The following is a 27,176-nucleotide window of genomic DNA, read 5'->3' as shown; positions in this document are numbered from 1 at the left end:
AGCTCACGTGATTGAGCAGTTCGTAAAACTGCATAGTGTTTCAAGTCATGTAATACATGAAAAGAGGTCATGAAATTTTGACCCCTTAAACCAAAATAAAGTAGATTGTTTAACAGTGTCACATACACTTATTATTCTCTAATTAGATAGCGATAAGATCTTACCATTAAATCAATCAACAAGAAAGGCAAAAATTATCATACTGTCACAACTATCACTGCTTCATCAGATGCGAAAGGATTGCACAGAAGTGACTGCGTATGTTATGAAGTTGTCACTGCGGTGGTAAAAGACACCGGGGAATTTTTGCTCAAATTTCATCGCAGAGGTCTTTGATAAGCTAATCACGAACTGCATTTGTCAACCCATGTACTATGGGTAGCAACCGCAAACCTGAGAATGGCTCAGGAAAAGTTGAGCTATGAAGGAAACAACTCCCATAGTCTTTGATATGCAAATGGCTATCAGCAATTGGCTACCTGTGTACAATGTGTGGCCACTGCAACCCTATGATTGGCCAATAACTGGACACTGACACTGCCACTGACAGCATCTGATCCCCCTCTCACAATACCTCTCCTTACTTCATAAGGCGAGCTAAAAAGTGTTAAGACACTTACTGTCACTAAAGTGACACCAGCAAAAAGAGTAAGAGAATCTACAAATTCACCGTCCAAGGTTAGATTTGAACCTGCATCTTGTGTGCCATACAAACTGAAAGGCGAACGTTTCTAAACTCTAGACTACACATCACTCTTCCAAGGTTACATCAGGGCAGTCTCCCTTTGAACCTTCCCTGATTCCTCAACCTTTTCACAGTTGAAAGGACAACTTTCAGTGCAATTTATGCACCTTTTAAAATTAAATTTGGTGACAAAACTTCATTGGTTAGGTTAACCAATTTCAGGGCTTCACAACAAATATGCCTTTATCAATCAACACAGAGCAATGCCTTCAGAATGAAAGAACAATTAAAGCTGGATGACACATTAACCATTTTTCAGCCATACTGTGGCGAAATTGCCTTCAAAATATGCTTGAATAAACGTCTTGCAAACATGCGAAAAGGTTGAAGAATTACAATATGTGGGTCTGATCATGAGATATTCACAGTGCTGCCTCACTGGAATGCCATGCCAACAAGAACAGAGCCAATCCCTTTATTACACCGAGTACCAAGGCATGGAAATGTAAAGACTGCCACCAAAACGGAACAATGCAAAAGCACGGACACTGTGAAATAAAAGGTAAAAAGGCACATATTTGATGTTTCAAAATTTTGACAAATTTTTAGTTGTCATCTTTATGATACATGTAGATGATATACATGATTTTAATCAAAACAGCACAAGTCGGTGAAGTTGGTAAACATATGTGGCTAGTCTGATTCAGAATAAGAGACAAAATCTCTGATTGATTGGTTGGTTTGCTGACCAATGGATGTGTTCATTTACATATTTCACTGATGTTGTACATGAAGTTCATCCTTTTGTATATTCAGTCAGAACACAAGTTCTGAGATGCCTCAGTCCATCCATGATATCCAGATATTTATAAATTTTCTTTGTCCTTCGTCATCATATGACTGAAAAGTTGCTAAGTCCGATATTAAACCCTTAGCACTTACTCACTCAGTATATTCTGTTTTTCCGAACCAGATACCTCATTAGCCCAGGGTTAGTAGATCTGGTGATAAGCCATTAATCTGCTCAGCTTAATCCTGACGTACACTGAATTCTACAGGAAATATTTTGGTGGGATTTGTGAGTAGACAATCATAAATACTATTGTAACTTGTTTACATAAGTTTATAATATCCACCATTTGTCACCACACATTCTATACAGGATACAAAAATGTTTCAAAAATTACGACAAAATCTGTCATTATTGTTTTCTCCCAGCAGACTTACATATACTTTCACATTACATGTATTTTTGTTTAAATTATGGACACATCTTTTTCATCCTGATAATCTTTCTCAACTAGCTGATGAAAACTTATTGGTCACATATTCTAACACATCTGCTGTGTTATTTGCTGTGTCCAAATTCACAACATGAAATCCTTCAGAGTTCTTCCCCTTGGCCAGAGCTCTTCGTCCTCCAAACCTCTCCACTACCAAATCTCCAATGTCTTCACTGGAAATTTTCAGACTACCCTAGAACACAAAAACATGGACTGACAGCCAGTTGTACTAACGACTTTCTGACTGATAGTTGTTTGAAGCCATTTTGTACTCACAAGTTTTTAACTAACATGACTGCAATCAGTTTTATGGTTGGAGGAAAGTGGAGTGCCAATCTAGTAAAGAAACTGTCAAACAGTTCAGAATGCAAAAATTACATACATTAAAGGAGAAGAAAACATAAAAATGATGCCACAATCAGATGTAAGAGCGTCAAAACATATTTACAAATACAATCTTTAATATTTTTTTGGATTTTTTTTTTTTTCAAGACAAAGGGGTATTTGAAAATATTTTTGTATGGTGGGTATTTGGGACCAACTTTTGGTATTTATCATTGTTGCATAATAATGTTCTAAATAAGGATGTGATGCTTGTCTAATAAATTTATTTGAATATAAATCTGTTGTTTATATCGAAACATGTGCATTTAACCTAAATTATGATATTTATGAACATATTAAAAATATAAATATCACCCAAATTTAGGTTTAACACACTTGTTAGCTGAAAAGAACAAATTCTAGTGCAAAAATATTAGCCTGTGTTAAATCCTCCTTTATGACATTATTGAACAAAGCTTAAAAAATCCCAAAATGTGGTCCCAAATACCCATCATACAAAAATTATTTTCAAATGTCTATTTCTCCTTAAGGAAAAATCCCCCAAAATACTGAAGACCACATTTACGAACAGCTTTTCGCACTCTTTCATCTGAACTTCATGTCATTCATATGATAACGCATGCAGCGAGACAACTCTGCTTGGTTCTCTCTCGCAAACTCCTCATCCCCATTCCCCCAACATTTCCCCGCTCTTAACTGAATATAAGGAAGCTCCAAGTGAAAATGTCCAATTGGAATCACTGCCGTTTGCAGAGGACAAATAGAACACCTTCAATATTTACACTCCCCAAAAATGTACAATGACAGAGTGTACAGAACTCTTACCTCAGGTATGCTTAACAAGCAGTTCAGAGTTTTCCCCGTTTTTGCTTCTCACCACGAGGAAAGTTGGTTTTCTGTATGATGCTGAACTATGCAAAGTCTTCATCATCTGTAAAAAAGAAACAAAAAAACTCCCAAACTTTTGTTCATCCAGCCTTTTAAATAACATGCTTCTTTCGAGATTTCTACAAATATTTTATGTATGAATTCAAATGTTTACAATTTTACCATTACTGTGAAAGGAAACACAGTACTGGCTGATCTGCTCTTGTGTGTAATGCTGCTGCGCTGGCATGCCATGCCAATGACACCCAACATGAGGTCCCACTGAGTGACAATTTACTGACATTGGCTGACCTGTACTTGATCTATTCCTTTATGCTGAATACTACTACAACTAAATGAACAGTAAGTCACTTTGTCTGTTTGTCTGTAATTTGATTGGTCAGTATTCGCATGGTCAATTCACATGTCCAGGGGCCACATGTAAGATGACACAAAATACATATATTAACATATATTTATTTATTTTATATCGTTAATGCTATTTAATGTGCATTTTTTTATCCTTTTTTTTTACATTAAATTTACATATTTGATTGATTTCTCACCTGCTTGATGGTGATTTCCATGGTAACATCAGAGATGAGGAATGGTGAATCCTTATGCTCATCTACCAGGGACACAAAATCCTGTAGACCGTCCAAGAAAGAGAAAAATTTGCTTCCCATAACACTATGAGCTAAAAGCTAAATATGTAGGCAAGAGCTGGAATTGGAATTTTAGGAAATCATAGTGAACCTATGACATTTATATTTATTGATTTATTTGATTGGTGTTTTACGCCGCACTCAAGAATAATTCACTTATATCACGGCGGTCAGCATTATGGTGGGAGGAAGCCAGCCAGAGCCCACAGGAAACCCACGACCATCCACACGTTGCTGCCAGACTTTCCCATGTAGGCTGGAGAGGAAGCCAGCATGAGCTGGATTTGAACTCACAGTGACCACATTGGTGAGAGCCTCCTGGGTCATTACGCTGCACTAGGGCGCTGACCAACTGAGCCACGGAGGACCTCTATGAAATTGTAAATTACTCATACAAATGAATCTACGAATCTGGAAGTCTACATGTTGGTCGGTATAAAGAGCTGCAACTGGAATTTTAGTTTAGGAAATATTAAAAACAAAATTGTACATCAAGAACATATATTCAACATGCTCTACAAATCCACCATGGATTGATTTGTCCTCTCCAGCTGCATGTTGTAAGGTCTACCAGCAATCTGTGGATGGTTGTGGGTTTTCCCCCCAGGTTATGTCCCGTTTCCTCCCAACATAATTCTTGGCTGTTGTCGTATAAGTAAAATATTCTTGAGTACGGCATAAAACACCAATCACATAAATAAATAAATTTATGGGTTGACAATTAAGAATAACTGCCTATTCTTGACACCAAACTATTTAAGTCACGATATAGGCTAACGCAAATTATTGGTAAGGTAGATCAAACCACAACCTTTCACTCATGTGTGACTATGGCAAAAGCATCTAATGTAAATCTTCTTCACCATCTGCCAAGGAGTGTCGAGTTTGTTAACCATCCAGGTATGAGATACCTGTAGTGGCTTTCCTGTACTCTGGCAGAGACGGCACAACAAAATACTCACCATGAGAAGGGTACATGTATCAATGAGTCAGAGATGTCGTACATGTCTGATCCTCTGCAACTCTGTAACCAGAGACGGCACAACAAAATACTCACCATGAGAAGGGTACATGTATCAATGAGTCAGAGATGTCGTACATGTCTGATCTTCTGCAACTCTGTAACCAGAGACAGCACAACAAAATACTCACCATGAGAAGGGTACATGTATCAATGAGTCAGAGATGTCGTACATGTCTGATCCTCTGCAACTCTGTAACCAGAGACGGCACAACAAAATACTCACCATGAGAAGGGTACATGTATCAATGAGTCAGAGATGTCGTACATGTCTGATCCTCTGCAACTCTGTAACCAGAGACAGCACAACAAAATACTCACCATGAGAAGGGTACATGTATCAATGAGTCAGAGATGTCGTACATGTCTGATCCTCTGCAACTCTGTAACCAGAGACGGCACAACAAAATACTCACCGGGCCACATGGGGTAAACTCACCAGACAGGCGTTGACACATGGGTGTTTATACCTGTACATGTTGTGTTATGGTTATCATAAACTATAAACACTGATATGTACCCTGTCAGGTAGTGGCTTTCCTGTACTCTGGCACTCACCTCTATTCTCCTGCTCTTCTCGTCTTTGTTCATCTGGTGACTCATCTTGTCACCCAGTCGTCTCAATTTATCCAGAAGTTCATCCCGTTTTGTCTTTTGGACCAATTCCTCGGACAATCCCTTTACAATTGAATAAATAAATCAAAACACTGAATCTTGATAACTGGAAATATTTTTGTGCAATTTTGTAGAAAGAAAAAAAATCTCCAACATTCATGTCATCTTATACAAAGTACAAATAGACTATCCTCATGGACAAAACTCTCTGTAGAACGCTTTATATATCATTTATTTGCTTCATTTGATTGGTGTTTTACATCATACTCAAGAATATGTCACTTATACAACTGCGGCCAGCATTATGGTGGGAGGAAACTGGGCAGAGCCCTGGGAAACCCACGACCATTTTACATATTAATTACACAGTCGGGCTGAAAATATCCAAGTTTACGGCAAAAACATGTTTCGAGAATGATTCTTTGAAATTCTTTTGTGAATTTGAGATACCAGTATATGGAAAACAAACCGCAGGTAAATTGCTGAACATTATATATATGTAAACATGTCATTTTTCTAAAACTTTATCAAATTCCATCTTTTGACTGCTTAATATTTAGGAAGAAGCCTTTAAGAGGGACCCTGTGCAGAAAACTGTTTTGTTTATTAACATTTACCACAAAAACAAGTGACGCCTGAAGGTTAGGCTTTGGCACTGGGTTCAGTCAAATTTCCTGCACCTCTAATGTAAATCTTCTTCACCATCTGCCAAGGAGTGTCGAGTTTGTTAACCATCCAGGTATGAGATACCTGTAATGACTTTCCTGTGCTCTGGCAGAGATGGCACAACAAAATACTCACCATGAGAAGAGTACATGTATCAATGAGTCAGAGATGTCGTACATGTCTGATCCTCTGCAACTCTGTTACCAGAGACGGCACAACAAAGTACTCACCATGAGAAGAGTACATGTATCAATGAGTCAGAGATGTCGTACATATCTGATCCTCTGCAACTCTGTAACCAGAGATGGCACAACAAAGTACTCACCATGAGAAGAGTACATGTATCAATGAGTCAGAGATGTTGTACATGTCTGATCCTCTGCAACTCTTTTACCAGAGACGGCACAACAAAGTACTCACCATGAGAAGAGTACAGGTATCAATGAGTCAGAGATGTCGTACATGTCTGATCCTCTGCAACTCTGTAACCAGAGACGGCACAACAAAGTACTCACCATGAGAAGAGTACATGTATTAATGTATCACAGATGTCGTACATGTCTCATCCTCTGCTTACCTTGTTGAGTTGTTTCTCCCACTGTACCCACTTCTCCATGTTCCTCCCGTTGAGCACACACTCCTCCAGCTGCTTGTACACATCCTCCAGCTCATGGCTAGTTTGCACGGCCTAGTGGATGAACAGATGATGAAAGTGGTGAGCTGGCTGATTGGCTACCTCAAGTTCTGGGCCCTCAGAGCCAATTTCCCAAAGCCAGATTTAACTTACCCATGATGGGTGATATTAGAGTGTCCAAAAAATCAGAGCATCCCAAAAATAAGAACAATCATGATAAGCCCACATTTTGAATTTCAATGTATATGTGGACCTCATTGGAATTGACATGGTAAATCAGGCTTATCTGAATACAACACTTGTTACGTATTTCCAGTGTTAGCTTTAAGGTATAAAAAACAAGTGATAAAAAAAAACTGCATTAGCAGAATTGAACCCTGTTTCACAGAGTAATCTTAGATTATTTTACATGTACTTTAGCAGATTATTTTCAGTTGTAAAGTTTAGCTGATTTGATTCATTTATTTGGTTAGTGTAATGAAGAATATTTCATTTCCATACGACGGCGACCAGCATTATGGTGGGAAGAAAGCGGGCAGAGACCTACCGGGGAAATCCCACGACCATCCAGCGGTTGCTTCTCAGACCTTCCCACATACGGCCGAAGAGGAAGCCAGATTAAAAAACTGAATTACTGGACTGTTGAAAACTGACAAGACACAAGTTCTTACTTCAGAAGCTTGTTTTTTCCTTTCCAGTGTTCAAGCTCAAGCTTGAAATGGCAATCTTAGTTCATGTACTTGTATGGCTTGTTGGTATATTATGGCATATAAAGAATGCAGGCGATGTGAGTTGCTGGTAGAGAAGACAGGGGAAAGTGATCAGCCCCTAGCTGTACAGCAAACCCCAGGGCCACATGGGGTAAACTCACCAGACAGGGATGGGTGTTTATACCTGTACATGTTGTGTTATGGTTATCATAAACTATAAACACTGATATGTACCCTTCCAGGTTAGATGTGTTCTCTACACGACTGACAACATAAGCAAAACCCCACAAGGGGAGGTAACTCCTGACCTACCTGGACAGCATCTCTCCCTGTGACAGCTGTCATCCTCTTGGTACCCAAACTGACACTGGTCAGACGGATGACACAGAACTCTGTCAGGTCAGCTGTGTTGTCTACATGGCTGACAAAAAAAAAAAGTTATAAGTTGTTCTTAACAGATGAGAAAAGATTTTACAAAAGTATATTTCAGTTAGAATAAGAATGCCCACATATGTACATGTATATAGTTGTATTTGTTTTCATCAACTACACCTACATAGATATAAGCATTTGTTCTCTCAAAGAAGTGACAACAAGATGCAGTTGTGCCAATGTGCCATTTATTTATCTGAGTGGTGATTAACGCTGCACTCAAGAATATTTCACTTTTACAACAACAACCAATATTATGACCAGAGAGAACCACAAAGGCCCCTTGCACCATTGATGAACCATCTCCCTTCAAACCTAGTCCTGTTCAGGTGATGTAAATTAAGTTAATGTATCATTTTGTGCATTTTAGGAGTTTAAAGAGGTACTCAAATGGTTTTAAACTTCAATGTGCAACTTACGTTCCTGCACAAAGTTCCACAGAGCTGTTCTCAGCTCTTCCAGAAACCTCCCCTGGAATTGTTCCCACAGCTACCACCCTTACGTTTGAAGGGTAGAGCTAAAAGAGAGAAAACACCAACTAGGGTCATGTTTAAGACGATGCATTTTTGTTTAAGGAAAAGAAAGCCATAGTAATAACTTTGCATGTATATAAAATGTCCATCCATAAATTTATTTATTTTATATTTTGGTGTAGTCAACATTATTATACCTCACAGGATTACTCTCCGTTTCTATTGGTCGAGACAGTCACATGATATTCTGCAAAACATGATGTACAAGGCTCACATGCCCAAGGAATACCATGTCACACCCATAAAGTAATATCCTACATTCACGCGACAATATCCAACGATCTCGTGCTAATATCCAATGATCACGCGTTTATTCCAAGACAATTATCTCCCTTTCTACGCTCTCCACCATCTGCTTGTTCGTAAAGTAAACAGTGGTTTATGGTTATAGCTCTGTCACTGACGGACAAATCCGGCAATTTAAACACAGCCCCAAAAGGTACACAGTTTTTTCGGTATAATAAAACATATGCTGCATGCTGAGGGATGGGATATGAGGAAATGTCAGCTCTAGAGAAGTGATATTCAATATGGGAGAACAGAACCACTATTTGTATAATATTTGGCTTATAAGACAGCGGTCAGCATTATGGTGAGAGTTGTGGGATCAGCCAGTGTATGAGTGGATTATGACAATGGGCCAAAACTTGCTAATTCTCCTGGTATTTAAAATCACATAGGTTGGACCCACATACCTAAAACAGGAGGGAGCTGAATTATACTGAACTGTGGCAATATGACTGGTATAAATGAAGACAAACATGGCTATCTACAGGGTGGCTCTCCAATACTTGCCATATTTTGCTTTAAAAGCTCAGACATTCGTTAAAGGGTAGTCAGACTTACCTCGTTCTCTAGTTTCACAAGATTGGGAAGACTCTGAGCTGCAGCCAGCGTCATTTCTGCTTTCGTCACCTCTCTCCTTTCAGCTATCAGCTTCTTCACACAAACCTCTATCTCTGTCAGCTGTTGGCTGTCAATACTACCCTGTAGAACAAAACATCGATAGGTTGTTTAATTGATTCAAGATTAATGTTGTTCTTTTGTGTCTGTGTCACCTTTAAGCTGACAATTCCAATGCTGACATATATATACAGTGCTGCCTCACTTAAATGACATGCCAAAGACACAAAACAAGACACCCCAACATCAGTGACCACTGGCCAACTCGACAAAATGCTTTCTGACTTTAAATAAAAATTTAAAACATTGTCAGAATACTTAGTTTTCAACACTAAAAGTTGAAATTTTGACACATCTGTATTGAGATAACATTTATGAGGCAGGAAGAATTTTAAATCTAGGGACCAAAAATATGCTCTAAAGTTTCAAATTTTGACTTCAGTCGATACTGGCTTAGTGGAATTGGCACCAGTAGCCTAAAATCTTTATATGCCATAATATACCAACAAGCCATACAAGTACATGAACTAAGATTGCCATTCCAAGGTTGAGCTTGAACACTGGAAAGGAAAAAACAAGTTTCCAGTCATCAGTTTTTTAATCTTGCTCTCAAAAACTATCCAACCCTCAAAAGATCAAGTGAATTCAGACACCGGAATTATCAAACAATCTTAGACTTTGTCAAAATTTGACATTACTTTAAAATTGCTACTTCTGATGTAACAAGGTCAAAAAATTGCTTGACAACCTAAATTCTGGGTAAGTTATTGTACTAACAAATTTCAGCTAAAATAATGCAAAGGAACATATTAAATTTAATGAATGAACTTTTGACTACGGTAGCTTTGTGATATTGGGACTTGAACTGGAACATACAGATATCCGTCCACAACTGTCAATTGTCATCTCACTCACCAGATAGCTGAAATCAAACGTCAGCCTTTGTGGAGTGACGAGTGACCCCTGCTGACGTATCCCATCATGCCCTAGTGTTTCACGAAGCGCGAAGTTGAGCAGATGGGTGGCGGTATGGTTTCTCATGCAGCCTTCTCTGCGAGCCTACAACACAGCAAACCATCAAACATGATCACGTCAAGCTTCATCAAAGAAATTCAACAATATACACCAGAGTATGTTTCGCTTTTAGAATAAATTACGCAAACTCACTGGAACTTTTTCAGGACAAACGAAATATATACGCAGAGGTGCATTTTAAATAATTTGGACAACTGGTGGAACTGTGCAGAATAACATGTTTATGCAGTCATGAAAACACAACAATATTAGTCATCTTCCCCAACCTCTCTAGTGTGGCAAAAATGAGTCCAACGGCCACTGTGACATTGTTGTAATGGTTTTACAAAGTAATAGAGCTCTGTCATGATGTGGACTGAATCTTTACTTCACTTATTTTCAACTGGCATATATCGGCATGTCGCTCTTACGACCATAAGATTGTTACATGATACACCATTTACCACTGAGTGTCAGCATTATTATTTATGGTTGTGGGTTTCCCTCGGGCTCTTCCTGGTTTCCTCCCACCATATAATGCTGGCCACAGTCGTATAAGTGACTTATTCTTGAGTACGGCATGAAACACCAATCAAATAAAATCAAATATTGAACTGGTTTTTATGCCGTACTCAAAAACATTTCACTTCAGTAGCCAGCAGTGAGGTGGGAGGAAACTGGGCAGGGCGAGGGGAAAACCCACGATCATCTGCATGTTACTGGCAGACTTTCCCACATACGACCGGGGACTTGAACTCACATTGACCACATTGGTGGGAGGCTCCTGGGACATTGTGTCCTGCTCCCTTGCTACCTCCATCAGCCACAAAGGCTAATAATATCAAATAAATATAATATATAAAACTACTATCATTCATGTACCTGATCTAATTTGCATAATGAACTTTCCCCAACTTGAACCTGTCCAGATGTTACTGTGGCAATATGTAACACATAACCTTTGACCTTCTGTACATCTGTCACTAACAAGCGACCAGTCTGGAAAATGAACAAGGACTCAAAATAATGCAAAACACTACAAAAAAAGAACAGATACACTATTAAAATATATGATACCCAAAATTTGATTTATTTATTTGATTGGTGTTTTACGCCAAGAATGATATGCAAAACAATGAGAATGTTGTAAAGCAGGATCCCACATTTCCTACAGAAAGTCCAACAACCTGCAAAGCAAAGATATATTCTGACATTTAAGAGACATTTATACTGAATATTTTACGAGAAGATGGGAACATTTTTTGTAAAGGGCTCTCAAAGAGTGCTTTGAGATACTAAATTTATGACATTGGAGCAGTAAGCTTCATTTGGATTAACCATCCAGTTATTTGAGTATCCTGTAAATGTGAAAACATCAAAGAAATATGTAAAGAATTGACCCGTCTGAAATATGCTTTTACTCATCAACTTCCTTGACGAAATCACAAACCTGCGTGATTATCTCCCCCTGATCCGACACCTGTCCGCCGCTCTCGGCGTAGAAACTAGTACGATCCAGGATGACCCAACACTGTTCTCCTGACTGAACACAGTCTACAAATGTCCCATCATGCACCAGTGCACAGACACATGCCCTTATTGTTGTGAAATCTGCCGGAACAACGAAAAAGTCAAACTGAATGACCCTTATAGATGACATTCTGATGGATTTGTTTGATTTGTTCATGTCGAAAATCTGGGGACTACCTGTGAGAAACTGCCTTGCCAGGTATGTGACATACCTCCCAACCTAAAGCCTCGCAAACCATCAATGCTCAAAGATCAGTCATCTTCTAGTGCAAACCATTCAGTCAATCTACAAGCAAACACTCCCGTTTCACTAGGGCTTTATGAATAACATGAAGAAGCAAATATCTCGCATATTTTTATTTTCTTCTAACAGGATTTTATACTTTAAAGAGTTAACATTCTCTCTGGTATGTAGCAGAACTGCATTTGAAGGTGCATTGCAATTAATGCGAAAGTGCAAATGGAAAATATTTTAATTTTGTTTGTTGTACACGTACACTTCTGTACTCTGCTTCTACTCTTTGATTTATTTACTTTATTTGGTTTTATGTCGTACTCAAAAATATTTTCACTTATACAACAACAGACAGCATTATGATGGAAGGAAAACAGGCAGAACCCAGGAAAAACTCACGACCATCTGCAGGTTGCGGCCAGACCTTTCCACATACTGCCGGAGAGAAAGCCAGCATGAGCTGGACTTGAACTCACAGCCACCGCATTGGTGGGAGGTTCCTGGGTCAAGGTGCCATGCTGGCGTGCTAATCCACTCAGACCCCCTTTTACTCTTTGACCTTTTCATTTAAGAGAATATTGTTGTATAATATATACCATACGAATCTCCCATTCTCTTGTAGTCATATTTCCCAGAATCCTCTGTTTCAGGCACACCCATTTCCTGCAGCCTTTGCAAAGCATGGTGGTCTAGGTGAAAGGAAGAAGCTGACTGGCTCATATTAGATGCCCTGTAGGATGTCTCCTGATTTAAAAAAACAAAAATAACATGACAGAAAATTTAGAAATCGATGTAAATAAAAAAAAGGAAATCATCTAATCAGTTGACTTTAGGTCCAGCCTCAGACAATTTCAATTTATTTATTTAGAGTTTACGCCTTACTGAAGAATATTTCACTTATATGATGGCGGCCAGCATTATGATGGGAAGAAAACAGGCAAAGCCTGGGGGAACCCCACGACCACCCGCAGATTGCTGGAAAATTTGACAAAAAAATTATCTTTAATAATGTAAATGTGCTTCAGAGAAAACTACCAATTATAGACAAAACATCATCATTACAAGACAACTTGTGTAGTATTTATTTATTTCATTGCTGTTTAATACAATACAGCAGAATTTTAACAGTGGCTCAGTGAGGAGCATTTCACCAATGCAGTCGATATAAGATATATAACAGTCGAGTTCAAGTCCAGCTCATGCTGGCCTTCTCTCCGGCCGTATGTGGAACGATCCTTCAGCAACCTGCAGAGGGTCGTGGGTTTTTCCTGGGCTCTGCCTGTTTTCCTTCCATCATAATGCTGTCGTATGAGTGAAATATTGTGGAGCACAGAGATAAGCAATTAATCAAATAAAGTAAGTAAATAAGGCCTGCGAGCAGCCTGCGGATGGTCATGGGTTTCTGACGGACTCTGCCGGATCTTCCCATCATAATGTTGGACACCTTCATATAAGTGAAATATTCTTGAGTACGATGTAACATTACCCTGTCTTCCTTCAACTTCAGCTCAATTGTTGTCATGTCAACAGAAAGGCCTTTCTCCTCAGCAAGAGTTGTTAAAATCTCCAGAGAAATAGGGGGACCATATCTCCCCTCATACAGCCCAAGTGCTTCTTCACCTAAAACCAATCAAGGACAATCTTTACAAGGTACATATCTACTTAAAATCTCCACAGATATAGGTGGACCATATCTCCCACCATACAGCCCAAGTACCTCTTCACATTAAACTAATCTAGGACAATCTCTACAAGGTACATCAAAAACTCTGATCAATTATTTATTTGCTTTTGTGTTAAACACTCTATTCCAAAAATTTTCACAAAGTCAGTTTTATTTATGTATGAATAAATGCTTGTGTTTTTACGTCGTATTTAACAATTTTCAGTTACAACTACGAGTCACCAGGTGTGAGTGTACAACCACTGTCTTCTTGTGGCAGGGCGAGTCCATGCCCAAAAGTGCTGCCGCCACTGAAGTATAATGCCAAAGACACCAGACATGACATCCCACCCAAAGCTGCCAATAACATAATATTGACACCGGGCCAAACAGGTCTGTTTCATTGCTCTCATTTCTCGGTGCTGAGCACCAACAAGGCAGCAACAAGCAGCACTTTCAAGTCTTTGGTATTTCCCAATCCGAGTGTGATCCCAGACCTTCTGACCTCAAGACAGATGCTTTTCTTGGTATATGTTAAATTATGTACCAGTTACTTCAATTTTTATTTATTTATTTATTTCATTGGTGTTTTACGCCGTACTTAAGAATATTTCACTTATACTACGGCAGCCAGCATTATGGGGGGTGGAAACCCACGCCCATCCGCAGGTTACTGACAGACCTTCCCACATACGGCCGGAGAGGTAGCCAGTATGAACTCACAGCAACCACATTTTTTGAGAGACTCCTGGGTCATTATGCTGTGCTAGCGCGCCAACCAACTGAGCCACAGAGGCCCGAGTCTCTTCAATAGGAAAAGGCTATAAAGGCATTCACTAACAACAGACTATCTCACCACAGATGAGTCTGTCTGTTCCTGTCTTCTGTGAGCTCAAAAACTTCTCTAATGTCTTCCTGGCTTGTGTCAGATTACTCAGATATCTATCCTCTGTCATGTTAACTACGTCTTTTATCTGAAAGAACAAAGGAGAGATAAGGCGATTACAGTTTTGGTGAGATCTGAAAGATACCAACAATTCTCTGATTGAACAAAAGGGTGGCAACAGATGGAATACATCATGGATTACACAAGGTTCTCTATTAAAGTTATATGCAACACCGTTTTCATCAATATATTCATTTATTTATTTGATTGGTGTTTTACGGCGTCCTCAAGAATATTTCACTTATATGACGGCGGCCAGCATTATGGTGGGAGGAAACCAGGCAGAGCCGGGGGGGGGGGGGGGAGGAGAGGGGGGGGCACCCACGACCATCCGCAGGTTGCTGACAGACATTCCCACTTATGGCCGGAGAGGAAGCCAGCATGAGCTGGACTTGAACTCACAGCAACCGCATTGATGAGAGACTCCTGGGTCATTACGCTGCACTAGTACGATAACCAACTGAGCCACGGAGGCCCCTTCATCAATATAGCAATTACTGGTACAGTAATTCTTCTTATTTTAGGACATCTGGACTGCTTCTTTTAGCCATTTTACATGTAACTCTAACCAGATTACACAGTTCCTTTTCCTCACATGGTTTGTCCATCTAATGAAGAATGTACCCTCATTCCTCAGCCTACTGGGATATGAGAGAGCAACTTTCAGTGCAATTTATCCACATTTTGAATTCGATTTTGGACACAAAAGTACTTTGGTTGGATTGGCCAGTTTCAGGGTTTCACAAAAAGTATAATTTTATCGGTCAACACAGAAAAATGCCTTCAGAATATGCTTGAATAAACACCTTGTAAAGGCTGAAAAATTACAGTATATGTGTCTTTACTTTTCCAAAAAACTAAGAGAACTGTAATTTTTTGCATTCAGCTCAACTTATTTCTGCTCTATAAATTAGAAGAATTACAGTATATGCTCAATTTATCTTCCTACCACAAACATGTGGTGGTGGTGATGAATGGTTGGATGACTCTTTTTAAAATTTTGCAGCAAAGAGAAGTCACTTTCCGGCAAATTATGTTTCCTGCAAGTATAATTCTTCTCAGTGTTACCTTTGGAACATCTTTTGAGATTTCTGGATATGCCTCTCCCTGTAAAATGATAATATAAACCATCCAACATTTTGTCTGTTATTTATAAACTTCAGCAACACACAGAACATAAATATATTCAATAGGTATCACCATAACAGAGAAATCTAAACATACCATGGTTTTAACCAAAACTTATTACAAATAATTATCGTGTAAATGATGAATTAACGAATGTAAGTTTTTCACAACCAACAACTGCTTACAATTTTTCACAGTCAAAGTATATTCTAAATTACTGCTGTGTGAAAAAATCTCATTTGCTTTGGATACCAAAATGTGATCCTTCACGAGGCGTATACCTCCCCTAAAAATGTTGGCCCAAGAGTTGTACTTTTTTGTTCACTGTTCAAAAGCACTGCAGAAAATGAATATTTGTTTTTTGCACCCCTTCGAACCAACTGGCAATCTTTCCCATTATCCACTCAAACATGGCTTGTCCAGCGAGTTATCTGCCCTTACCAGTGAATCAACAACAACATCGACCAAGCCAGAGAGGAATCCATGAGGAAGATGAAGGATACAGAGAGCCTGGTGAATACATCGGTGGAGGATGTGTCTTAGCTTGTGTCTGCCGAGTTCAAAAATATTGTAACAATCAGAAATGATAACAAGGATGGCAATGAATGATCCCAGTGGTAATGACTGTGAACTGCATTATGGCATACATTTATTTATTTATTTATTTATTTAATTGTTGTTTATCACTATAGTCAAGATTTTTCCATTGAAAGGACACTGGTCAGGTTTATGAGTGCAGGAAACCAGAGTGCCAGGAAACCAGAGTGCCAGGAAACCAGAGTGCAGGAAACCAGAGTGCCAGGGATATGTATGGATTTCTGCTTCTACTTTTACGTAAAATTTCAGCCATATGAGTGAGTGAGTGAGTGCTTGGGGTTTAGCATTGTACTCAACAATTTTTCAGTCATACGACAATGAAGGAATCCTTAGAGCGTATGTAATGTGCCTCCTTCTTGCAGGACGGATTTCCACCGCTCTTTTATTTAGTGCTGTTTCACTGAGACGCCTCACCGGAGGCAAGTAAGCCGCAATGTCTGAACCATTATACTAATACGGGTGAACTAGTCGTTGCAATATCCCCTTGGCTGAATGCCAAGTGAGGTATACAACTTCCTCTTTTAAGGTCATAGGTGTGACTCGACCCAGGATTGACCCGCCTACCGCCTCTCGAAGTGGATTCTCTACCAACTGTGCTATTAGGACCGATTTTCAGCCATATGACAACAAAGAGTCAACACACTATGTCTTCTTGAGACAGGGCAAGTCCAATGTGTTGCTGTCACTGAAGTATCATGCCAGTCACATCATACTAACACCAGGCCAACTAGTCCAGTTTTCTCGCTCTAACTTCTCAGTGTTGAGTGAGAAGCAAGGCAGCAATGAGTACCATTTTTAAAGTCTTGGGGATGACCAAGCCCGGGCTTGGTGCCAGATCTTACGAAAGAGGCAGACTCAGGTGTTCAAACCATTAGGCTTCCCGCCGCTAGGCCCCAGGATCACAATGCAATCTTAGACTTGAGGGAGATCCCCCAATGACTCTATTTTCACACCAAATGTTCTCTAGACACAATATTTATGCTACGTTAGTCTGTAAACTGCATTTAAAAAAATCTAACGTCAACTAATTCCATTTAAAACACCCCAATGAACATTCTGCCCATCTTGCTGACCGTGGAGCCCTGGCCTGGTGACATCATGCCAGTTTGACCTCCTGGGATTAAGTATTGAAAAGCTCTGTGAAGCATTGCTGAATCCGTGCATTAGGCCTGCCTACTGTGTGCTTTTCAAGACTTAATCTATAATTACCCTTACGTGTACACTTCTTAATTAGCACCATGGAAATCAGTTTCACAACAAACATTTTGAAAGATAGGCTAACGATGGCTCAATCACAGAGGAGTAGATTTTCTGATGTTTAATCAACAAATTCTGCTTTTTTTCTTCCATTTTCAACGTTTTAACTAATCAAAATTGATTCAGGGGACATCAAACCATCTATCTGCAGTTTGAAAGTGTCAGGGCTTGGGATGTACTTCGAGTCAAAATTTTAATCATTAAATTTGGTATGTTCCTTTTTGTTACTTTAGCCAAAAACTGTTGTGCAATAACTTAACCAGAGTTTACAACAGACATTATCTCATTACAACAGAAATAACAATTCTATAAAAGTCGTTTGAAATTTTGACTTCTGTCCAAGATAGCTTTGTGATCCAGGGGCCTTGAGTAAACTACAGCACTTTAACTGGTAACTGACAAACAACCTGACTTAAAGCTGCAATCCAAGCATGTAACCACATTTGTCAAAATCCACATAATCAGAGAAAGCCATTGCTGTAACTGTCTGGTCAACCAAAGACCCCAAGTTAGGATATATAACGAATGCATTAGACATGGCCTTAAATTCCACCTACAAAAGAACATTTTTAGAGGCAAATAAATGTCACAAAATATTATTTCTGGTGCTGAAATTTACAAGTTCCCAGTACAATATCATCCCATTATCCCTCAAAACACCTTTCTAAAATCAATAGAACTCTCAGGATCAGGAAAAATGGGCAAGTTAGACAAGGGCATGATTTATGGTCATTTAGAGTATATGTCCACTTATTTATTTATTTATTTATTTCATTGGTGTTTTATGCCGTGCTCAAGAATATTTCACTTATATGATGGCGGCCAGCATTATGGTGGGAGGAAACCGGCCTGGGGGAGACCAACAACCATCTGCAGGTTGATGTCAGACCTTCCCATGTACGGCCAGAGAAGAAGCCAGCATCAGCTGGACTTGAACTCACAGCGACCATATTGGTGAGAGGCTCCTGGGTCATTACGCTGCGCTAGTGCACTAACCAACTGAGCCAAGGAGGCCCCCGTATGCACTTTAATACTGTGCCAAAACAGCCATATGTTTAACATGTTAAAAATGTTTATCACATACTCTAGGTCTTCGTTGCCTGGCAACAATCCATCAGCAATGGTGACGGTGAACATCCGGGCATGGTCAGCCACAATTCTGTAGGCAGAGTCGATCCCTTTCTCATCTGCTGCCCCCACGTTACCATGGTAGCCAGGAGCAGTGCCCGCCTGTAGATGGTTAACAAAAAACTGTGCTTTATCTCGTTTCAAGCAGCATTATGTAACTAACAGATTTTCACAGAAAACATATCACAGTTTGAGACCGTGGCACATAACAAATATAAATTTATTTATTTATTTGATTGGTGTTTTATGCCCTATTCAAGAATATCTCACTTATATGACGGCAGCCAGCATTACGGTGGGAGGAAACCAGACAGAGCCTGGGGGGAACCCACGACCATCCGCAGGTTGATGTCAGACCTTTCCACATAAGGCCGGAGAGGAAGCAGGCATGAGCTGGACTTGAACTCACAGCGACCGCATGGGGGAGAGGCTCCTGGGTCATTATGCTGCACTACAGCGCTAACGAACTGAGCCATAGAGGCCCCCCCCCCCCCCCCCCATAGAGGCCCCCAAAATAAAACAAATCCTCAGCGACACATAAAGTTGCGATATTGTGTTTACAAGGTAACGGAGGAATAGGTGTAGTGACTTTCCAAAATAAAATATGTCAAAGACAATGGTTTCTTCTCCATAACGAAGTGAATATGTGGTACACATTTTAATGTGGGGTGAAAAAAAAACACTTATCCCACATAAGGCAAAATATTCTGGTCATTGGACAGAAAACAGACATGCTGGGGACACATGTATCGCATATCCTGCAACCGATAGCATACATGTATGCTGATGATAAACTGATTCACCATTAAGTCAGCCTTTTTGCATAGAATTAATGGGTTTTTTGCAGGATACGTTTGCTTTCCCTCTCCCGATTTGAGGGTTACTGACAGCATATATTTCCGTGTCACGTCAATGAGCAATCGTGTCAATTATACTACATCTCTGATATGATCAATCATAGTTTCAGAAATCAATCAAATCTTGTCTCTCTAGTCCTGTGTCCGTGTGTTAAACTCACCTGTCTGATATGATCAAAGAGAGGAGAGAAGAGGTCTGTGTCGTAGTTAGATCTTGTCCCCTGTATCACAGCACACAATCTCTCTAGCCCCATCCCTGTGTCCACGTGCTGTCTAGGTAAAGACTTTAAGGTCTGGTCAGCTAGTCTGTAAATATACATCATAAAACATCTTGGTCTTATGTGGGAAAGTGTGCCAGCAACCTGCAGATGATCATGAGTTACCCCCAGGCTCTGCCAGGTTTCCTCTCACCATAATCGTCATACATGTGAAATATATTTGAGTGCAGCATAAAACACCAATGAAATAAATAAATCATAAAATGTCATAAAAATTGACAGAAACCTCAAACATGGAGGGATTTTCAGCAGATGAAATCCCTGACCACAATTACGTTCATTTATTGGGTATATTTTTAGGGAAGAGAGTTAAATCGATTGAAGTGTTTGAATTCTATGGACGATAATGTCAGTAACAGGATATATCACATCACATCAGATTTTTTCCTTATATTTACTGACAGGAGAACATTTTGTAGCCATTATTTAAGTAATCTTGTGCTTGTGAATAATAAGAGCTATCCCCAGATTAATAACCGTGTTTATAGTGGCCAAATAACTTGTGACACCTAAACACCATCTAAATGGTTAGAAAAGCCTACCACAGAATTCAAACACTTCAATGCATTTACATGTATACATTTTATAGAAAATGTGAAATAAATTAATGAACATATTTTATGTACATTTTTCAGTTTTAAGCCTTACTTCAAATTTAAACTTTCTTTCATTTTAATACACCACTTCTGTGTTTCCATTTAACTTTCTCCAAATTTTTTTAAAAAAATCAAGCATAAGTATAAAAACCGTAAAGACCAGCTGAGGATATTTTTTAACCCTGAACAATATGGCAAAAAAGGTTGCCACGGATACATCCACCAATTCCATATGCATGGATCTATACACAAAGTAGTGTGATTCCTGTAGATTTTCATGGATCCATAAAGCTCACCGATCAAACTGCATGAAGACGAGATTCCAGATTTCCACCACATCAGGTGACCCTGTGTTGACAAGTGACGCAGCGTTTCTGTTGCCGATATGATCATAGTGGATTTCTGAGCACGGACCACAGGGCCCAGTGTTTCCCATGTCCCAGAAATTGTCCTTCATCCCAAATGGTAGCACTCTCTCTGGGGGAATACTGTATTGTGAATAGCCATTATTAATAATCATTTTTTGAAATTGTTAATCAACGAAAGAGGCAAAAAATCAATCAGCACAAATCCAAACGAATTTTTTTTGCCTTTATTGTAGTTTAGCCCCAAAAATTACCTTTCACAAAATATCAACCTTGTCTATGAACGTTACTAACATTTACTTTTAAAATCACTTAAACCCTATAAATATTACATGTACAAGTCTGATATTAACTACGAGGCAATGATTTAAGCCAATCTTGTTAAATACAGACATTTAACTTCATTAAAAAGTATGTATTTTTTTACCCAAAATCTCCCACATACACATGCCTATACACTCAGTTTATTTTGCTTACATGCTTGTGTTTGGTTTAATAAGTTAAGAAAACTTAGCAGAGCAAGAGAGGAAATCTTGAGTAGACTATGACACCTTTTCTAACATTGAGACATATGTGCTTTTTAATATATGTAAATATGCAGATGGTGTTACATTGTTTATTTGGGTATAATGCCACACACAATGCTTGGGGTTTTACATCATACTTCAAGGATACATGAAACACTTTGGTTTTATTTCTTAATGTGCAGATTATTATGTGTAATAACATATAACAACATAAATTTTTCAGCTTTCATCTTTGGGGGGTAAAAATGGCTTCAAAATATGGTTTTCTTAAGGCCCTAGTGGACAGTCCAGAAATTAAGTAGCTTGCAGGGGTAATGTCAACGATGATCCCTGTTTAAAAGGAACTCTGTTGGGGTCAGACTGAATGGGTCTGGCTAAATGGAGTTTGACAGACCTCTGTGGGGGACAGACTGAACGGGTCTGGCTAAATGGGGATGACAGACCTCTGTGGGGGACAGACTGAACGGGTCTGGCTAAATGGGGATGACAGACCTCTGTGGGGGACAGACTGAACGGGTCTGGCTAAATGGGGATGACAGACCTCTGTGGGGGACAGACTGAATGGGTCTGGCTAAATGGGGATGACAGACCTCTGTGGGGGACAGACTGAATGGGTCTGGCTAAATGGGGATGACAGACCTCTGTGGGGGACAGACTGAATGGGTCTGGCTAAATGGAGTTTGACAGACCTCTGTGGGGGACAGACTGAATGGGTCTGGCTAAATGGGGATGACAGACCTCTGTGGGGGACAGACTGAATGGGTCTGGCTAAATGGGGATGACAGACCTCTGTGGGGGACAGACTGAACGGGTCTGGCTAAATGGGGATGACAGACCTCTGTGGGGGACAGACTGAACGGGTCTGGCTAAATGGGGATGACAGACCTCTGTGGGGGACAGACTGAACGGGTCTGGCTAAATGGGGATGACAGACCTCTGTGGGGACAGACTGAACGGGTCTGGCTAAATGGGGATGACAGACCTCTGTGGGGGACAGACTGAATGGGTCTGGCTAAATGGGGATGACAGACCTCTGTGGGGGACAGACTGAATGGGTCTGGCTAAATGGAGTTTGACAGACCTCTGTGGGGGACAGACTGAATGGGTCTGGCTAAATGGGGATGACAGACCTCTGTGGGGGACAGACTGAACGGGTCTGGCTAAATGGGGATGACAGACCTCTGTGGGGGACAGACTGAACGGGTCTGGCTAAATGGGGATGACAGACCTCTGTGGGGGACAGACTGAATGGGTCTGGCTAAATGGGGATGACAGACCTCTGTGGGGGACAGACTGAACGGGTCTGGCTAAATGGGGATGACAGACCTCTGTGGGGGACAGACTGAATGGGTCTGGCTAAATGGGGATGACAGACCTCTGTGGGGGACAGACTGAACGGGTCTGGCTAAATGGGGATGACAGACCTCTGTGGGGGACAGACTGAATGGGTCTGGCTAAATGGGGATGACAGACCTCTGTGGGGGACAGACTGAACGGGTCTGGCTAAATGGGGATGACAGACCTCTGTGGGGGACAGACTGAACGGGTCTGGCTAAATGGGGATGACAGACCTCTGTGGGGGACAGACTGAAGGGGTCTGGCTAAATGGAGTTTGACAGACCTCTGTGGGGGACAGACTGAATGGGTCTGGCTAAATGGGGATGACAGACCTCTGTGGGGGACAGACTGAATGGGTCTGGCTAAATGGGGATGACAGACCTCTGTGGGGGACAGACTGAACGGGTCTGGCTAAATGGGGATGACAGACCTCTGTGGGGGACAGACTGAACGGGTCTGGCTAAATGGGGATGACAGACCTCTGTGGGGGACAGACTGAACGGGTCTGGCTAAATGGGGATGACAGACCTCTGTGGGGGACAGACTGAACGGGTCTGGCTAAATGGGGATGACAGACCTCTGTGGGGGACAGACTGAACGGGTCTGGCTAAATGGGGATGACAGACCAAATGGGCGAAACATGTCACCTTGCCCACACTGTAGCAACATGGTTCATCAGGCTTGGGGCACTTCGGGGGTGTTCATTGAGTTCTGAGCAAGATCAATGATGATGTAATTTCTGAAAACATTTGACCGCTGACGGAAAATATGCAGAATATACAAGGGTAATCGACAGGTATAAAAATACTCCCAAAATGAAATTTTTTTAACAAAATTTATTTGAAATAATTTTCTTCATTTGGGATAGAAACAATCTTTATTTTATAGTTCATTTTCATATCTCCTTTAGCAATTTTTAAATCATAAGAGGATGATGAGTCATTGTGGTCAAAGTGCTGCAGCCACTGAAGCATCATGCAGGAGATTCACATTCCACCTATAAGCTCTGGCTAAATGGGGATGACAGACCTCTGTGGGGGACAGACTGAATGGGTCTGGCTAAATGGGGATGACAGACCTCTGTGGGGGACAGACTGAATGGGTCTGGCTAAATGGGGATGACAGACCTCTGGGGGGACAGACTGAATGGGTCTGGCTAAATGGGGATGACAGACCTCTGTGGGGGACAGACTGAATGGGTCTGGCTAAATGGGGATGACAGACCTCTGTGGGGGACAGACTGAACGGGTCTGGCTAAATGGGAATGACAGACCTCTGTGGGGGACAGACTGAATGGGTCTGGCTAAATGGGGATGACAGACCTCTGTGGGGGACAGACTGAATGGGTCTGGCTAAATGGAGTTTGACAGACCTCTGTGGGGGACAGACTGAATGGGTCTGGCTAAATGGGGATGACAGACCTCTGTGGGGGACAGACTGAATGGGTCTGGCTAAATGGGGATGACAGACCTCTGTGGGGGACAGACTGAATGGGTCTGGCTAAATGGGGATGACGGACCTCTGTGGGGGGACAGACTGAACGGGTCTGGCTAAATGGGGATGACGGACCTCTGTGGGGGACAGACTGAACGGGTCTGGCTAAATGGGGATGACGGACCTCTGTGGGGACAGACTGAACGGGTCTGGCTAAATGGGGATGACAGACCTCTGTGGGGGACAGACTGAACGGGTCTGGCTAAATGGGGATGACAGACCTCTGTGGGGGACAGACTGAACGGGTCTGGCTAAATGGGGATGACAGACCTCTGTGGGGGACAGACTGAACGGGTCTGGCTAAATGGGGATGACAGACCTCTGTGGGGGACAGACTGAACGGGTCTGGCTAAATGGGGATGACAGACCTCTGTGGGGGACAGACTGAACGGGTCTGGCTAAATGGGGATGACAGACCTCTGTGGGGGACAGACTGAACGGGTCTGGCTAAATGGGGATGACAGACCTCTGTGGGGGACAGACTGAACGGGTCTGGCTAAATGGGGATGACAGACCTCTGTGGGGGACAGACTGAAGGGGTCTGGCTAAATGGAGTTTGACAGACCTCTGTGGGGGACAGACTGAATGGGTCTGGCTAAATGGGGATGACAGACCTCTGTGGGGGACAGACTGAATGGGTCTGGCTAAATGGGGATGACAGACCTCTGTGGGGGACAGACTGAACGGGTCTGGCTAAATGGGGATGACAGACCTCTGTGGGGGACAGACTGAACGGGTCTGGCTAAATGGGGATGACAGACCTCTGTGGGGGACAGACTGAACGGGTCTGGCTAAATGGGGATGACAGACCTCTGTGGGGGACAGACTGAACGGGTCTGGCTAAATGGGGATGACAGACCAAATGGGCGAAACATGTCACCTTGCCCACACTGTAGCAACATGGTTCATCAGGCTTGGGGCACTTCGGGGGTGTTCATTGAGTTCTGAGCAAGATCAATGATGATGTAATTTCTGAAAACATTTGACCGCTGACGGAAAATATGCAGAATATACAAGGGTAATCGACAGGTATAAAAATACTCCCAAAATGAAATTTTTTTAACAAAATTTATTTGAAATAATTTTCTTCATTTGGGATAGAAACAATCTTTATTTTATAGTTCATTTTCATATCTCCTTTAGCAATTTTTAAATCATAAGAGGATGATGAGTCATTGTGGTCAAAGTGCTGCAGCCACTGAAGCATCATGCAGGAGATTCACATTCCACCTATAAGCTCACCCTAGCGACAGCCACACCTGCCGACACTCTTCATCAGGGGGAAGGCTTAACAAACTGTTTCCCCCAAAATAGGTAACATAAAGTCTGTCAGTATGGAGATGATAGACCTGGGTCAGCAGTTGAAGAGCCATGGCACAAGCTTCTGTCTGAATACACAATCAGGACAAACTTACACGAAGAAAAGCCAGTGCAATATGGTTCAAGTAAATTGCATAACGATAACGAAAATTTGTCGTCTTTTAGGGTACACAGCTAGTGCATTTCAGTTATGTAGCAGCCAATGGGTTTACAGGTGGAGGAAGTCATTTTAGAGCCCAGATGTAACCATGAGCTGGTCCTGACTGCAATGTTTCAGTTTATACCACACACTCTAATTATGAACATACAACAGCTACTTGAATCCTTTAACATGCTTTAGATCTCTTAATCGCCAGTAAAGTCCCAAGCTGAAATTCAAAATTCAAAGAAAAAGAACATACTTAATATTCAAGCCTTTAACTTGATCAGAAATTAACAGAGATTTTTTTTTTTTTTGATCATTTAAAGTACACTAGAACGGCACCAATCTGGAGAGTGAACGTACCTTAAAGTAGTCCGCAAATGACCAGTTTCCCAACATCTCAAAGAATGTATGATGCGTGAAGTCCTTCCCTACATCATCAAGGTTGTTATGTTTACCCCCAACTCTGATACATTTCTGACTGTTGACGACACGTCTGTATCTGGACATCTCGCTCATGGCATCAGCTGTTCCCAGAAACAACGGTTTAAACTGAAATAAAGAAAACATTTCAGGCTATCATTTGTTTATCTGGCTGGTGTTTTAAGTTTAACACCATGCTCAAGAATTTTTCCCTTCCATGATAGGAGTCATACGTGGGAGGGTCTGCAAAGAACCTGCAGATGGTTCTGGGTTTGCCTCAGACTCTTCTCTCGTTTCCTACCACCATAATGCTGGCCTTCACTGAATATTAAAGTGAAACATTCTCGAGAGTTCATAAAATACCAATTAGATACATAAATAAATGCTCTCCCTTGTCTTAGCACTGTTATCAAAACAGATTAATTCACCTGTTTCAGACACGTTATCACTTTGAACTGTTATCACACTGATTTACCTGAGAAATAGGCGTTGTCATAGTGAATTGTTACCCACACTAATACATACAGCTAAGTTTACCTGATTCATGCCTGCGTTGGTGAAGTACGTCCCCTGCCCCTTGGGAGGAATCACTGAGGAGGAATGAACGTACTCATGGCCATGCCTCTCCATAAAAAAGTCAAGAAACATTTTCCTGATCTCTTTTGATGCAGGGTTTACTCTTGTGCTGAGACCACGCAACATCTGCTTCCAGACCCTGTGTTGACACCAGCTCCAACCATTTGACAGGTACATCCTTACTCCCTTTCCACTTCAAAACAAATTATGGGTCTCCTCATTATCACCAAAATATATTTAAAACAAAAAAAAAAATTCAACCTTAAATGTTAATAAAAGTTTGAATGAACGTTTCAGTCTAGGACAACATGATATAAATTTATGTCAGGTCAAAGCTGTCAATGTACAGAAATGGATAGGATTGGGATCAGCTGCTTTGTGGGGTGCAGGGGGCGTCTGTGGC

The 27,176-nt window shown here is 41.0% G+C and overlaps 1 protein-coding gene across 1 annotated transcript; it reads right to left on the bottom strand.

Moving 5' to 3' along the window:
* Nucleotides 1–1,320: 1,320 nt before the first annotated feature.
* On the bottom strand, nucleotides 1,321–26,960 carry LOC135479021 (alanine--tRNA ligase, cytoplasmic-like). Its single transcript, XM_064758724.1, has 22 exons — nucleotides 26,735–26,960; nucleotides 26,138–26,326; nucleotides 25,555–25,700; nucleotides 20,885–21,076; nucleotides 19,876–20,020; nucleotides 18,814–18,959; nucleotides 16,317–16,425; nucleotides 15,816–15,854; nucleotides 14,658–14,775; nucleotides 13,625–13,758; nucleotides 12,735–12,882; nucleotides 11,824–11,984; nucleotides 11,256–11,372; nucleotides 10,275–10,418; nucleotides 9,303–9,443; nucleotides 8,343–8,440; nucleotides 7,804–7,912; nucleotides 6,725–6,835; nucleotides 5,425–5,544; nucleotides 3,747–3,827; nucleotides 3,139–3,244; nucleotides 1,321–2,161 (listed from the first exon to the last, which is right to left on the bottom strand). The coding sequence occupies exons 1-21, from the start codon at nucleotides 26,948–26,950 to the stop codon at nucleotides 3,140–3,142; spliced, it is 2,769 nt and encodes a 922-aa protein (XP_064614794.1). The 5' UTR covers nucleotides 26,951–26,960; the 3' UTR covers nucleotides 1,321–2,161; nucleotide 3,139.
* Nucleotides 26,961–27,176: the final 216 nt, after the last annotated feature.

Source organism: Liolophura sinensis, chromosome 12, assembly GCF_032854445.1.
Source record: "Liolophura sinensis isolate JHLJ2023 chromosome 12, CUHK_Ljap_v2, whole genome shotgun sequence".
In the NCBI taxonomy this organism is placed as follows: Eukaryota; Metazoa; Mollusca; class Polyplacophora; order Chitonida; family Chitonidae; genus Liolophura; species Liolophura sinensis.
Note: the sequence above shows the minus strand (reverse complement) of the source record. Positions and strands in the feature narration are given on the sequence as shown.